General features: G+C 45.0%; 1 protein-coding gene across 1 annotated transcript in view; it reads right to left on the reverse strand.

The window, feature by feature from the left end:
- Window positions 1-402: 402 nt before the first annotated feature.
- Window positions 403-14,591, reverse strand: part of prkd2 (protein kinase D2) — a 187,628-nt gene continuing 173,439 nt past the window's right edge. The window contains exons 15-18 of the mRNA XM_039768040.1: window positions 11,385-11,483; window positions 7,869-8,136; window positions 3,854-3,939; window positions 403-729 (exon numbers count right to left, since the gene is read on the reverse strand). Coding sequence (XP_039623974.1) covers window positions 520-729; window positions 3,854-3,939; window positions 7,869-8,136; window positions 11,385-11,483 — 663 coding nt within the window. The 3' untranslated portion in view covers window positions 403-519. The remainder of the gene's footprint in view (window positions 730-3,853; window positions 3,940-7,868; window positions 8,137-11,384; window positions 11,484-14,591) is intronic.

A 14,591-nucleotide genomic window follows, 5' to 3' on the forward strand; every position in this document is an offset into this window, starting at 1 on the left:
AGACAATCTGAGAAGACCAAGAATGAGGGTGGCGATCTGGGCAAAGCCACAGTGATGCAAATTCTGCCTTCGACCATTACAGGGCAGTGTGGCTATCATGAAGATAATAATAATTATAATAATAATAATAAAAAAGTGCAATTTCTCACAAGCGAGTTGGGGGCGTCTTGAGCAGATGAGCCACTCAGCTTCAACACTGAGTCTGTGCATTGACTCCACCCATTTTAAATAATGGGGAAACCATCTGATTGGCTGGGTTCTCATTGGAGGGGAACATGTGCTTCTTCTCAGAATGTGCTGGGCATCCCAGGACTTGTATTATACAGCAGCTCCACTTGAAGGGCCATCCTAGATTTCCTAGTGGCCACTTCAGGGTGAGCATTGGAAAACGTCAGGGAAGGATTTTTTTTTTTTGGAAATAATTCTTCCTCTCCACCCTGAATTTTCTAGATGTAGGGTAAAGCATGGTCCAGCAGGTGCCAAGGGGTGTCTTAAAACTGTCATTTGCTTGTCCTTCTCTTAGAGGATGCTGACTCGGTCAGCCAGGCCATGCAGGTCACTATCATCCGAATCCTCACTTGAAGCCTGTGCCACAATGAGGTGCTGGGGGTACGGTAACGTGTGGTCCTGGGCAAACTGCTGCCAGCGGTTGTCATCACTTTCGTGTGTGATGTAGCGGCCGCCCATCTTGCACTCCAGCTCACGAAGGTCCAGCCATGTCTGGTAGTCCTGTAAGAAAGAGAATCTGTGTCACACAGTTTATGTGAAGGTGCCCATTTCATTTGACCCATCTTCCTTAACCCTGGTATCTAAAACAGTAAATACTATCACATCAGGTGCTATGAAGAATGAAACGAGGACAAAATACAAATCAATATAATGGCACGTCCTGCGCATTCATCAAAGCAAAGCTGCCACTTTGTTGAGTCATATGATTCCGTAGCACATAAATGCCCGCGCGCCACCCAAACCTCTGTCGCTGGCCTGCCAGGAGACAATACGACTCTGATTAGAAGCAATCAGACTGACAAAAAAGAAGGAAAAGAAAACTCCTTGAGGATACCTAACCAGACACACGGACATTTCTGCTCACTGGAGGAGGCCAGCTAGCCTCGGCGCTCTTGGTTATAAAGTCACTTGCCTGGACGTCCTCCTGGGACCCTGACGGTCTGTCAGGATGGCAACCCCTACTGCATCTGCACTCTCAAATCAGATCGGCAGGACCAACAATGCTTTGGATTGTTAAATGTATTTTGTAATGATTTAATTTACGTTATAATAAGCTGTGGGAGAATGCTGCTCTGAAAGGCACTATATAAATTGATCCAAAGGGCAAATTGGGATAATGGTCATTATGAAAACTGATATACAAAATACAGATGTGGGGTCCCCTTACAGCTCATTGGAACAGTGCTGTTTGCCCCCTGGAATGTGAAGACATGAAACTCAGTTGTCCCCTATACACCTGCATGTCATCGAGTAACGCAAAGCAAGTGTGACAAGAGACCAAGTGTTGCTTATTCTACAAAGATCTCCTAAAATGGCCTGCACACCTTTGTTTGGACCCCTAGAAGAGATCCTAACTTATTGGACTCGAGTGATTTTTCATACTCGCTGTATTCTTGAATTTGTATCACACAGACATCTCCAATTGTGCCATCAGTCATTCAGCCAATTTAAATGGAGAAATGTCGTCACTCTGCTGTTTGGTGTCACAGTGTGTCCCACGCTGAACATGGACCAAAAAAAGCAAAGGAGAAAGTTGTGTGAGGAGATGAGAAAGAAAACGATAGAAAAGCATGTTAAAGGCAAAGGCTAGAAGACCATCATCAGCTCAATGCTCCTGTGACAACAGTGTCAGATATTACGAAGATGTTAGCCAACCTCCCTGAATATGGCCATAAGAGGAAAATGGACCCCAGAATGGGCAGAAGAACAGTGAGAATGGCAGACAAAAAGCCAAGGAGAACTTCCAAAGAGATCCGGGCTGAACTCCAAGGTCAGGGTCTATCAGTGTCTGATCCATCGCTTTTTGAGTGACAGTGGGCTCAATGGAAGAAGGGCTCCACATAAAAGAGCCCGAGTGGAATTTGCTAAAAGGTATCTTGACAAGTCACACTGCTTCTGGGAGAAGGTGCTTTGGACAGATGAGTCAAGACTGGAACTTTTTGACAAGTCACATCAGCTTGATGTCCACAGATGAAAAAAGCTTTCAAAGAAAAAACACCAGAGCTACTGTGACACATGGAGGAGGCTCACTTATGTTTGGGGGCTGCTTTGGTGCATCTGGCATGGGGTACCTTGAGTCTGTGCAGGGAACAATGAAATCTCCAGACTTTCAAGACATTCTGGAGTGAAACAACCTGCCCAGAGTCAGAAAGGTCTATGTCACTCACAGGTTATGGACCCCCCAACAGGATATGGAGTGAAAAGATACAACAAAAAGCACCCAAGAATGGCTGAGAGGAAAACATTGGACTGTTGTGAAGGGGCCTTCTGATTTGAACCCCATCAAACATCTATGGAAAGACCTGAAACATGCAGTCTGGAGAAGTCCCCCTTCAAACCTGACCCAGCTTGAGCAGTTTGCTCAGGACGAGTGGGCCGAACGGCCTGTGGACAGGAGCAGACATCTCACAGGGAGCTCCAGGAATCAATTATGTGCAGGGATGGCTTCCAAAGGTTGTGCGACACAATATTAGGCTGAAGGTCCCATCATTTTTGTGCAGGCCATTTTAATTTGTGTGGTTATTTGAGATATTCTGTGGAATCAAATCCCTAAAGTAAAGTCAGATTTCTGTTAAACGTGAATAAACAAAGATTGGTTCCAATTACTTTTGTTGGTTTCAAGTTATCTAAGAGACAATCGGGGGTTCTTCTTTTTTCGTGGAGTGCAAGCAACAAATTTGTCCACATCTGTAAACGGTTAATGAATCAGTGAATGGAACAGTAACTACTGCATGATGATTGAATGCATAGTTCTGTAGCAGTTCACACAGTGAAAGGCGCTATATATGCATAAACTGTATTGTCAGGTGTTCAATCCTTCTAATATATCCTAAAAAGAGGAATAAAAAAAATGAACGGAATTCACAGAGCATACAATAAGAGATGCTACAGAAAGTTTGACTCATTATTCCATGATGAACTACCTAATGACAATTGTCATGAAAGGCACCATATAAAGACACGTACAGTCCTTGGTAAGGTGGGTTCACATATAAAGTGAAGGTTGATAGATCATTTTATAAAATGCGCTATATAAAGAATTCTCAGTCACTTTGAATACACTAAACAACCAAGATGGCTGAACCAGTTTGCACCTAATGCCCATCGCTCTTACAGGCCTCCTCTTTTACCCAGCAGGCAGGCACCTCAGTTCCCCATCTCTTTTAATAAATACCCCAAAGGCTAAACGCTGCATACACTCATCCACACAGGCATACGCACTACTTTAGTGTCTACTGGGCACCTGGGCATACCCTCTAGGTGAATGGCAAAGAGGAGAACCCCAATGTTTGATGCCAGTATTTTTTAAACTTTCACAAGGCAAACAGTTGCAGAGTTGGCACATCTTATGATAAAGATGCCCCTTCAGATATGGTAGAATATTTTTAAAATGGAATAAGGAAGGAAATGCCACACTCATTTCCCCACATAGGAAAATATCAAGAAATGTTGACATGTGGTGAGCCAGCGATGGGCCCTTTAGCTGTGCCCTAATGGCTTCAGGTCCATCTGTTCAAGTCACACAAGTCTAACGGCTAAAAGTGATATGAAAGTCTAGAAGATGGGGCAGCAGACAGACTTCTGGATTCCAATGCCCAACACACAGAAGACACGAATGCCATACCTGTAGCCAGGTGTGGCTCAGTGACTTGTCCACGCTGTAGCGCTTCCTCATCTTCACCTGCAGCAGATTGTTAATCAGATCGATGGCTGTCAAGAGAGAAAACCCGGGTTAGTGGGTGACACATCAGTGACAAGTTTAAAGGACTTCAAAAAAAAAAAGAACAAAGCTTTAATATTTATGATCTCTTTGCACATGGATGTAAAATAACACACCAAGCCAAGCTGGGTGACCATCATCATCATCATCACCACCAGAAACCAAATTCTTTCCCCTGGGGAATTACAGTAGGAGCCTCATCAGTCGGGCACCAAAGGCAGCGTGACATTCCCTTAAAAAGCCACTGTGGGGCCTGCAAGACACATCTGATACAAAGACTCAGGGTGCAACGTGAGCCTCATTCACATTGGGCCAATTCACCCATCAGCACCAGAAGAACACAGAAGGCAGGCACCTCACGTGGGAAATAATGTGAGGTGGCACTAGCATACCACATCCTGGGAACCACTGGAGCAGAAGCCACCAGATGAAAGAGACAAAAGAATGAATTGAGCAGCCAGAGACATGAGGAGATGGATATGCTCTGCACTTGACCCTTTGAACTTCTTCAGGTGCAAAAAAATGTTTTTTTGCCACCCTCTGCCTTTTCTAGTTTGGAGACACTGTCAACGTCCATCACTAGCGGTTCTGAGGCTGCACTTATCTCATCTTCTTCTAAGGTATCTTCACCAGCTACTTCCTCCAGTTCTGAAGCAATGCTACTGTATGCCTCCCAATTCTAAAACTCGTCTGCCATCGGCCTTTTCTGGCTTTGTGACACTGTCACTATCTCCTCTGGCTCCAAGATCCTAGTCGGCTCCTTCCACGTTTAGTTCTATGGTATCTCGTTGTGAAGCAGGGCTACTGTTTGGCCCGTGAGATAAGAGAGATTTGTGGAGCCGAGCATTTTAAACAAATAAATGAAAGTCCCAGAACGTTCAGGCTCCAGGCGGGTGCAAGTTCATGTGGGAATGCCGATGTGCCGCACCCAGATTGATTGCGATGCTTGGCCGATCGCGTGAGAGGATCATTCAAGTGTTTCATTCACACCTTGGAGAAGGTGATTGCAACACCTACACCTGACTGATGTAAAATAATAAAGAGAAAGGGAGTATGGGCAGGAAATGGAGGAAGTGATAGAACAATAAGAGGAGCTGGTGACATTGCTTGAGAGGAAGTGGGAGGACGGGAGCGAGCCCAAAAGGAGCATCTGTCCAGCGCTTCAGGGTAGAGGTCACCCCTACATGGAGTAAGAACAACCATGTAGCTCAGTGAAGGCTTCCACAGATGCCGAGGGTCTGGCGATGGGAGTAGGAGCAGGCTCAGAGTGGCACCTCGAGGGACTGGTAGCGGTGGTTGTCTGCGCCTATTGGTAGACATGTCCTCTGCTTATCCTCCTGGGGTCCCTTCGGCATGAGGAGATGTCTACCAACAGGCAGAAGCACCGTGGCTCGGTTTGTGTTTTTCAGGACATGTTTATCTGCCCAGGATTTTTAACCTTGTTTTTTAGTGGATATGTACTCTGTAATCATTTATTGCACTGGATTGTCAGTGGATTACGTATTTATTCAGGAGAGAAACTTTGCACTGCACTATTTACACTTTGTTTTTAGAATAAAAGCACAAAACACTTTACACCAAGTCTTGCTGAAGGTGTCTCATAGTTCGCCCAGCTCATCCTTGGACGTGTTATCGACAGTTATGGGACTGTGGAGCCAACCCAGTTCGTCACAGGCCACGGTCGGCCTTCTCTGGTTTTAAGGCAGGGCTGCCATCTGACTTTTCTGGTTTGCAGGCACTGCCTCCGTCTCTCGTCCCTTCTTCTGAGACACTGTTCAGCACACTCTGCAAAATCCCTTGTTGGAATCAGCATCAGCCGTCTCGCTCTTTTTCCTGAATCTCATTGACAGTCTGAAGTCTCTTCCCTTTCAAAGGTTTTGGGAAAAGCCAGAAGTGGCATGGCACCAAATCTGGGCTGTAAAGGGGGCTGAGTCACCTGGGTGATTAGATGTTTCGCCCCTTATTGCATCGTACTTGAGAGCCTTCTGAATCATCTGAATAGTTTCTGCAGACAAGCCTGGATCAGTGGCATCCACACAGGCTACTTCTTCTGTTACTGAAGGGTTTGCTTCCCTTTATTCTGACACTCAGCTGCCATCAGCCTTTACCGGTTTGGAGGCATTGCCAACGTTTCTTCTGGTTTTGAGTCACTACTAGCTCATTCTGTTCTGTGACATTTCCACCAGCTGCCTCCTCTGGTTTAGATGGCCACACTTCAGTTTATCCCTCATCATTTTTGAGGCAGGGCTGTCATTGGCCTCCAATGGTTCTGGGGCACATCCTCCCATCTGTCTCCTCTAGTTTTAAGGAATTGTCTCTGCACACCTTCCCTGGCTCTGACGCATCGCCACTATCTGCCTAACTTGCTTCTGGGATTGTGGCCACCACCTGCTTCCTCTGGTTCTGAGGCATTTCCAGTTGCTGCCTCCTCTAGCTATGAAGCAATAATACTTTTTGACTACCCTGATTCTGATACTGGACTACTTTTGGCCTCCTCTGTTTTTGAGATATTGCAGTTGTGCTCATCTCCCTGATCCTGAGGCCACAGGTGACATCTCTCTCACCTGGCTGTGAGGCATCTCCACTACCTAATCCCTCTAGTTCCCAAGTAATGCTACAGCTTGTCTCGCCTTACTCTGATACTTGTCCACCATAGTCTCACCTGCTACTGAGGTATTGTTGCTGTGTCTATCATCTCCCTGGTTTTGAAGCCATAGCTGACATCTGTCTCATCTGATTCTGAAGTATCTCCACAGGTTACTTCCTCTAGTTCTCAAGTAATGCTACTGTTTGACTGCCCAGATTCTCATACTGGACTGCCATCGACCTCCTTTGATTTTGAGATATTACTGTTGTGCCAATCTCCCTGGTTGTGAGGCCAAAGCTGAGGTATCTCCACGGGCTACTTCCTCTTGTTCTCCAGTAATTCTACAGCTTATCTCCCCTTATTCTGATACTTGTCTGCCATTGTCTCCCTTGCTTTTGAGGCATTGCTGCTGTGTGTATCTCCCTGGTTCTGAAGCCATAGCCGCCGTCTGTCTCATCTGACTCTGAGGTATCTCCACAGGTTACTTCCTCTACTTCTCAAGTAATGCTACTGTTTGACTGCCCTGATTCTCATACTGGACTGCCATCGATCCCCTGTTTGTGATAAATTTATCTCCCTAGATCTGAGGCCATACCCACAGTCTACCTTCTCTGATTCTGCAGTGCTGTTGTTGCTTCCATTGACTGAGTCAGGGAACACCATTCATGTTCTCTAGTCTCGATTCAGAGCTGCTATTGGCCTTCCCCTTGGGAACAGGAGCGCTGTTTATGTGTTCCTATACTTCAGTGTCAGCAGAACTTCATTTATGTTTGAACCCGTGGCATTGAACTTGGTATTCTCTTTTCATTCCCTTAATATGTATGTTCAGTTTTGCAAGTTTCTATTTCTGTAAATCTGTGTTGGCACTCTTGGCCATGAGCAAGTGAAATACACTGTATATGAATAAATTGAGTTGATATGGCAGTCTTCCATGTGCCTTCCTTGGATCTGCAGCACTACCTAACCTAATCATCTATATTCTCTGGTTCTGAGACATTTCCATTGGCTATCTGCTGTGGTTCTGAAGTAACGCTATAGTTTGCCTTCTTTAATTCTGAGGCATGACTACTGCAAGCCTACTCAGGTTCTAAAGCATTGTCAATTGTCAAGTATCACTTCGGTCAGAGACAGTGGTCACCATGTCCCTCCTCAAACTTTATGGGAGTGTCACCAGGTTCATCCTGTACCTCACATCCATTGAAATAAAACACGACACTGAATATGCCCTGTATGGTGCAATGTCACTCTAAATCCACCCAGCCCCACTAAACACTAAAGGCCCAAGTGCCTCCATGCATGGCAGACACAGCTGTCAGTTTTTCTACCACTTACCTTCTGGGGAGATATTCTTCCAGGGGTTTGGTGGGTACATAAAGGCCGCATTGTGTATCTGGTCATTAATGTCCTCATCCTCATTGAACGGGAAGGTGCCACTCAAGCTGACGTACATTATCACCCCCACCGACCACATGTCCAATGAACGGTTGTAGCCCTGGTTCAGGAGCACTTCTGGGGCCAGGTAGGCAGGTGTGCCAACAACGGAGCGACGGAATGATTTCTCACCAATGATCCGGGCAAAACCGAAATCACAGAGCTTCACCTGTGGGTGACGAGAAGAAATCATTTAAGTTTATAGCTTTATAGGGTTCTTTTATGTCACACAGAGTACAGCAAAATGCTTTCTTTCTCTCTATCCATCATCATGATCAGGGAGGAGAACAATTTTAGTATGGACTTCATCAAGGTAGGAATTTGGGGAGACGAATGCTAACACAATTCCTTCAAATTAAAAGAATGTCTGGAAGGCTTCTTCTGAATCAAGGGGGTGGCAAAGGGTGGGCTGCGAGGATGATAAGAGAAAGAAAGAGAGACACAGAGAGAGCCCACTGTGTATTGTGGCACTCTGGTGGCATCAATCACAGCCCTCTTTGTTAACTGGAGCAGGGGGAGTTTAACTGGGTAAGCTAGGGCCTTCTGACTCTGAGACCCTGAGTTTGGGGTCAGTTGCTCCATGCGAGTACATCAAAATTAAATCAAATTGTATTTGTCACATAGAAATTACACATACAGTACAACATGTAGTGAAATGTTTTACTGCTAAACTCCAAGACTGTGCATTTAAGAAGAACATAAAATGACAATAAACAATAATCTATGACTTGATCATGACACATGAAATGGGCTCTGTGGAAGGACGAGTGCAGGACAGAGAGAACCGGCGGGTAACGCGATACTGGAGAAATGGGACATCCACATGCTTACTTGACAAGGGTCTTGGGTTCACCCTACAGATTTTCTTTTTCCTCCAAAATTCTTAAAAAATTTTTCTCTCCTCATCTTTCGAGACTTCAAATATGATTCTATATCCACACCTGGACAAATTTGTAGGTACCACGACAAGAAGAACCCACAATTGTCTTAGAAATAACTTGATACTGACAGAAGTCATAGGCACGCATCATTGTTTATTTTGTGTTCAACAAAAACTCAGGCTTTGCTTTAGTGTCTTCATTCAACAGGATATTTCAAATAATAACACAGAATGAAAGTAGTATGGACAAAAATGATGGGGTCCTTAGCCTAATATTTGGTTGCAGAACCTTTAGGGACAGTCACTGAAAACAGGTGATTCTTGGAACAAATTCCATGGGACTTCTGCACCTGTCCACTGGTAGTTTGACACTCTCTTCCTGAGCAAACTTACCAGCTGTGTCAGGCTTGAAGGCGGTCTTCTCCAGACTGTATGTTTCAGTTCTTTCCATTGATGTTCCATAGGATTCAAATCAGAACTCCTAGAAGACCATCTCAGAATAGTCCAATGTTTTGTTGTCAGCCATTCTTAGATGCTTTTTGCTGTGTGTTTTGGCTCCTCATCCAGTTGGAGGGTCCATGACCTGATAGTGAGGCAGAGCTTTCTGACCCTGGGAAGTACGTTTAACTCCAGAATGTCTTGATGGTCCTGAAGTTTCCTGCACAAACTTAAGGCACCCCATGCCAGACACAGCAAAGCAGCCCCAAAACATAAGAAGGTCACAGAAGGTCTGGTGTTTGTTTCTTTGAAAGGTTAATTTTCTCATCTTTGGGATGTAATCTGTCAAAAACGTCCAGTTCGGTCTCACCTGTTCTAAGGATGTTCTCCCATAAGTCATTGTGACTTGTCAATATGCATTTTAGCAAATTCCACTTAGGCTCTTTTATGTGGAGTCCTCCTGGGTCTTCTTCCATTGAGCCCACTGTCACTCAACACCCAACAGTTGGTGTGATCAGACACTGGTGGACCCTGACCTTGGAGTTCAGCTTGCATCTCATTTGAAGTTCTCCTTGGATTTTTGTGTGCCATTCTCACTATCCTTCTGCCCATTCTGGTGTCGATTTTCCTCTTATGGCCGCGTCCAGGAAGGTTGGCTACAGTCCCGTGGACCTTCAACTTCTTTATAATATTTGACACAGTTGTCACATTAACATCAAGCTGTTTGGGGATGGTCTTCTAGCCTTTGACTTTAACATGCTGGTCTGTCATTTTCTTTGTGATCTCCTCCGACGACTCTCTCCTTTGCGGTCTCTGGTCCATGTTCAGTGTGGGACACATGATGACACCAAACAGCAGAGTGAGGACTTTTTTTTCCATTGAAATCAGCTGAATGACTAGTTGCTTGATTGGTGACATGTATGTGATACGAACTCAAGAAAACGGAGAGTGTGAAAAATCCAATCAAATTCCAATTATCGAGGATCTTTTCTAGGGGTCCCAACAAATGTGCGCAGGCCATTTTAGAAGATCTGTGTGGAATAAGCAGCACTTGATCTCTTGTCACACTTGCTCTGCTTCACTTGATGACATCTTAAAGGCATGCGGGTGCACGGGAGACAATGGCTTTTCATGTCATCACTTTTCAGGAGGCAGACAGCACTCTCAATTGTCCACATCTGTATTGTCCATCTTTCTACTAATTATACACCTGTCTTATGTAAGCCTGTATTGATTTATTTATTTATTGATTTTATTATTATTCATGTGTAATTTAATTTGTTTTTCTTTTCTCGTAACTATTTGAAGATGTGGGTGGATGGACATCCCAATCAGGGTGATTGACATTCCCTTTCCCAGTTAGGAGGCCAATAAAATGGAAGAAGAGGGGGAGACTGCCTCCCCGGGGAGACCCTGTGGGTGTCAACATTTCTCTACTGAACCTCACCAAAGTGCTGCATGGGAGTTGTAGTTCCAGTGGACAGCCCTGTTGGGGTCCTTGCATGTTGCTAGAGGGAGTGGCCAGGAGAACACTCCTGATGTCAGATGAAGGTTCTGCCTGACCCAGAAGTGTTTCCCAGATGTGGATGTGAGTCTGTTTTACCAGACGTACTCCCGTGCCCGACTCTATCAGTTAAGAGTGGAGTGAAGGTGACACTTGAAAAAGAGAGTTAAACTGAATTGTGTGGAGAAGAAGAAGAAGCTTTAAATAAAATAGTCTTTTGGACCCAGGATTTGGGTCACATGGTGTTTTCTGACTCCAAGGCTCCACTCTTCATCAGGACATGAAATTCAGAGCAGCAGGGCCCTGACTGGTTTCTTCCTAGTGACAGGTGGATTCCCCTCACTATGAGGCACATGGGCTCACCTAGAGCATTTACCATAGACAACAAGCATAAGAACCTCTGACCTCATTATTTTATTAGACCATGAGGCCACCCGACATTATGCTTTAAACAACAGGAAGTCCGTGTCAGGCGGGACCCTCACCAGCACAGGCTGACTGAAAGTGATGTGACAAGAAGCTTCAGCTTCCACTGCCTGCTGAAAAAGAATGAGGTCCTGCCAGCCTAACTGATCCGAGATAAGAGACACCATACCTGAGGAAAAGGGTCCGCCGAGGCCAGCAGCACGTTCTCTGGCTTGAGGTCGCAGTGCACGATGTTCTTGAAGTGGAGGTGCCGCAGAGCTGCCAGGATCTGTGGGGGAAGAAGCAGAGGCTGTGAGTTAAACACAGGGGGCAAATCAAATGAGAGACACAGAGTCATGGAATTACTAAGGGTGTGCTCACACTCGCAATTCGTTCCATGCCCGAGCACGTTTGTCTGCACATAACTCCACAAAGTCACGTTCGTTTGACTAGTGTGATCGGCCAACCGTATCGTGCCCTAGTGTACTTGGAAGAAGCAGGCCCGAGCACGGTGCAGTAGCATCTGGGAACAGTGTGATCGCTAAGTGCACGTGAGCATGGAAAACAAACATGACTGTCAGCGATGCGACAAATCAATTCTCATTTCATTCAATATCTTTTGAGTTACAAACAGGTTTTTTATTCTCATCGTATACATGAACGTGAATTGTAGTTGGCACGACAAGCTGCAAGTTCCTCCCTTAACATCATTTGTCACCGTAAAAAAATAATTGCAAAACGCTGCGCTGCACGCTCAATAAATCTGTAAGAGGGTAAAAGATCATCCTGCCCTACACGACTCCAAAACAACCTCAAAGTAAGTCAAATCATTTTGACACGCGTGCTGTCACTCCGTGTTCGGATCTTGTTTTGCATGGTCGTGGGCCCGGGCCCAGAATGTTAAACACAGTGTGAGTGCAGGCCAGCCATATGGAACAAACGTGCCTAGTGTGAGTACACCCTAAGTGTGGGCTGTAGGGGGGCGCACTCTTCAGCTATTCCAATGACCTTCACCTACGGTACGTCCCATGTACGCGAATGTGTGCCAAAGAAAGAATGTTGTTGTTATTCCTTTGTAGGCTGTGATAGAAGGTATAGACAGGTGGGCAAAAACACACCCGAGAGGCCAAAAGCACAAACAGAAAGGGTTATAGTGTTATAAAGGATGGATAACCAAAACGGGGAGACTACTACAGTACAAAGGGCACCTAGACAAAAGGGTAGTAGTGATCAACAGTTTGTGCCATACTGGATGAAGATTTAGGGCCAGTTTATACTTCACGCTCAGTACGCGCACGCGCCTGCATCATGGCTGCCACGCGTTCTCTGAGCAGGTCCTCAGAAATTAACGTGACACGTTAGCAGCAAAAAGCCGGGGGTCGCAGTGTGCTAAAAGTCGGAACGTGATGTCAGAGTCTCTGTTTACTATCAACATGTGACAGAAAGCCGCTTTGAGGATCCTACGAGATCGGTGTGCGCGCGTCGATGTTTAATGAATGAATTAAGCAAAATGCTAACATACAGATGCATTCGTTGTGCTTTTATATTTAAGCGTCGCAGATTCCCCATTGTAATGACACGATACATTTTCAAAGTCTCACATACAATCTTTTGTGACGTCTATTTTTTCTTCCCAACAGCAGCATAATGTACAGCGCTTTATTTGAGCCATAGAGAAAAAAAATTAAGGACTTGGTGAAAACGTGTATTTTGTGATTAAAGTGGAAATTTCTTTAACCTCGTAGTTTATCAGAGGTTTATCGTAGTTTATTAAAGCAGACCGTCGTAAACGTCATCCCAAGTTTTTAATCGCTACGGCAGGCAGCAATAGATCACCACACAGAACACATCACATGTCTGATATTCCAACTCTCTGCACATTTAGAATCTTTAGATTTATACTTGATATCACTTTCATGATGACATGCATTAAAGTGTGTATGTTACATTTTACATATAATTTCGTTTAAATAATGAATACTGTGTAGTAAAGACACGACAATTATCAAGGTTTGGGGTTTTTAGCCCCATATACTGTAAATCAAAGTTGTCAATTTTTTTTCTCAAAAAACTCGAGAGACATTGAAGGGAGGGAGGATGGACATTTTATGGTGGCGGACCGGATATTAACGTGAGACAGTAGTGGTGGATTCTGGGAGCATGACGTCATCACGGGTCAGCAGAGGGAAGAAATAGACCCGGAAGCGTGCGTTTTCTAGAGCCGTCCGGGCGCTCTTTACGGCTGCGACATCTCGGCCTTTCTAAGGAAGTAAAGAAAGAAAGATTAGTACACTGCCGTTGTCCCCCTGCGGGACATTTTACGAAGAAAACCGGGTCGATCGGCTGTTCCCCAAGTGAGGATACGAGGAGGGGGCAAATACTTTTTCACAGGTAGGTCTCAACTGGCAGAAGGCAGAGATACAAAATGTTAGGATCAAGTCGCTACAGGACAGGCTGGTGTTTTTGTATTTCTCGCTTTACAGTTATGGGAAAACGGGTTGGTGGACTGAGAGGTCTCCTCTCGTCTATCTAATTTCTTCTGTTCATTTCAACAGTTATCTAAAAATAAAGCGATAGAGCAAAATTCACACCACACTTACATTTTGTCGTCCCATTTGTTTGTTAATTTAAATAAACACATGTAAATTTGACATGTGGGGTAACTGCCCACTTCATGTATTTATGTACCACCTCCTCAAATTAGAATCACTTGCAAATGAGCACACCACCATGAGAAAGATGATCTTGTCTGACTCAGGCTTATTTAAACTAACTTGGACATTTAGTTTGGTTTGAATCCCGGCAGACAGAAGGAACGCTACTCCATTGGGCCTCCTTGAGCAAGGCTTTATTTATAGAATACTAACTGTCCCCCATGGTTGCACCCACGTAGTAGTGAAGCAGGACTTCTTCTTCTTTTGGCTGCTCCTGTTAGGGGTTGCCACAGAAAATCATCCAAAATTGTTGTCCGCATATTGATTTGGCAAAATTTGACACCGTATGCCCTTCATGACGTAACCCTCCCCATTTATCTGGGCTTGGGACTGCCACGAAGAAACACACTGGTTTGTGCATTGAAACAGGACAAACTTTAATAATAAATAGACATTGCCACTGCATCTGATCGCGTTCAGCTCTGACAGGAGAGAGACACCTGCATGGGGAGAAGAGCACATGGCCGTGATATCTCTGCCAATCAGCCCTCTAAAACACACGCAGCTCTGATTTCTCTCTCAAAAACATCAAATGTTACTCCTTCACAATCTGTAGATGATAATGTCTGCTGAGCAAAAAGGTATTGCTAGCTAAGTGGAGGCAAGGTACGGACCAGCATGTCACAAGAGGTAGAATGACTTGAACGGAGACTAGTGCGTGAGTGAGGAAGGCCCCGCACACA

This window comes from Polypterus senegalus, chromosome 11 (assembly GCF_016835505.1).
Source record: "Polypterus senegalus isolate Bchr_013 chromosome 11, ASM1683550v1, whole genome shotgun sequence".
Lineage (NCBI taxonomy): Eukaryota > Metazoa > Chordata > Cladistia > Polypteriformes > Polypteridae > Polypterus > Polypterus senegalus.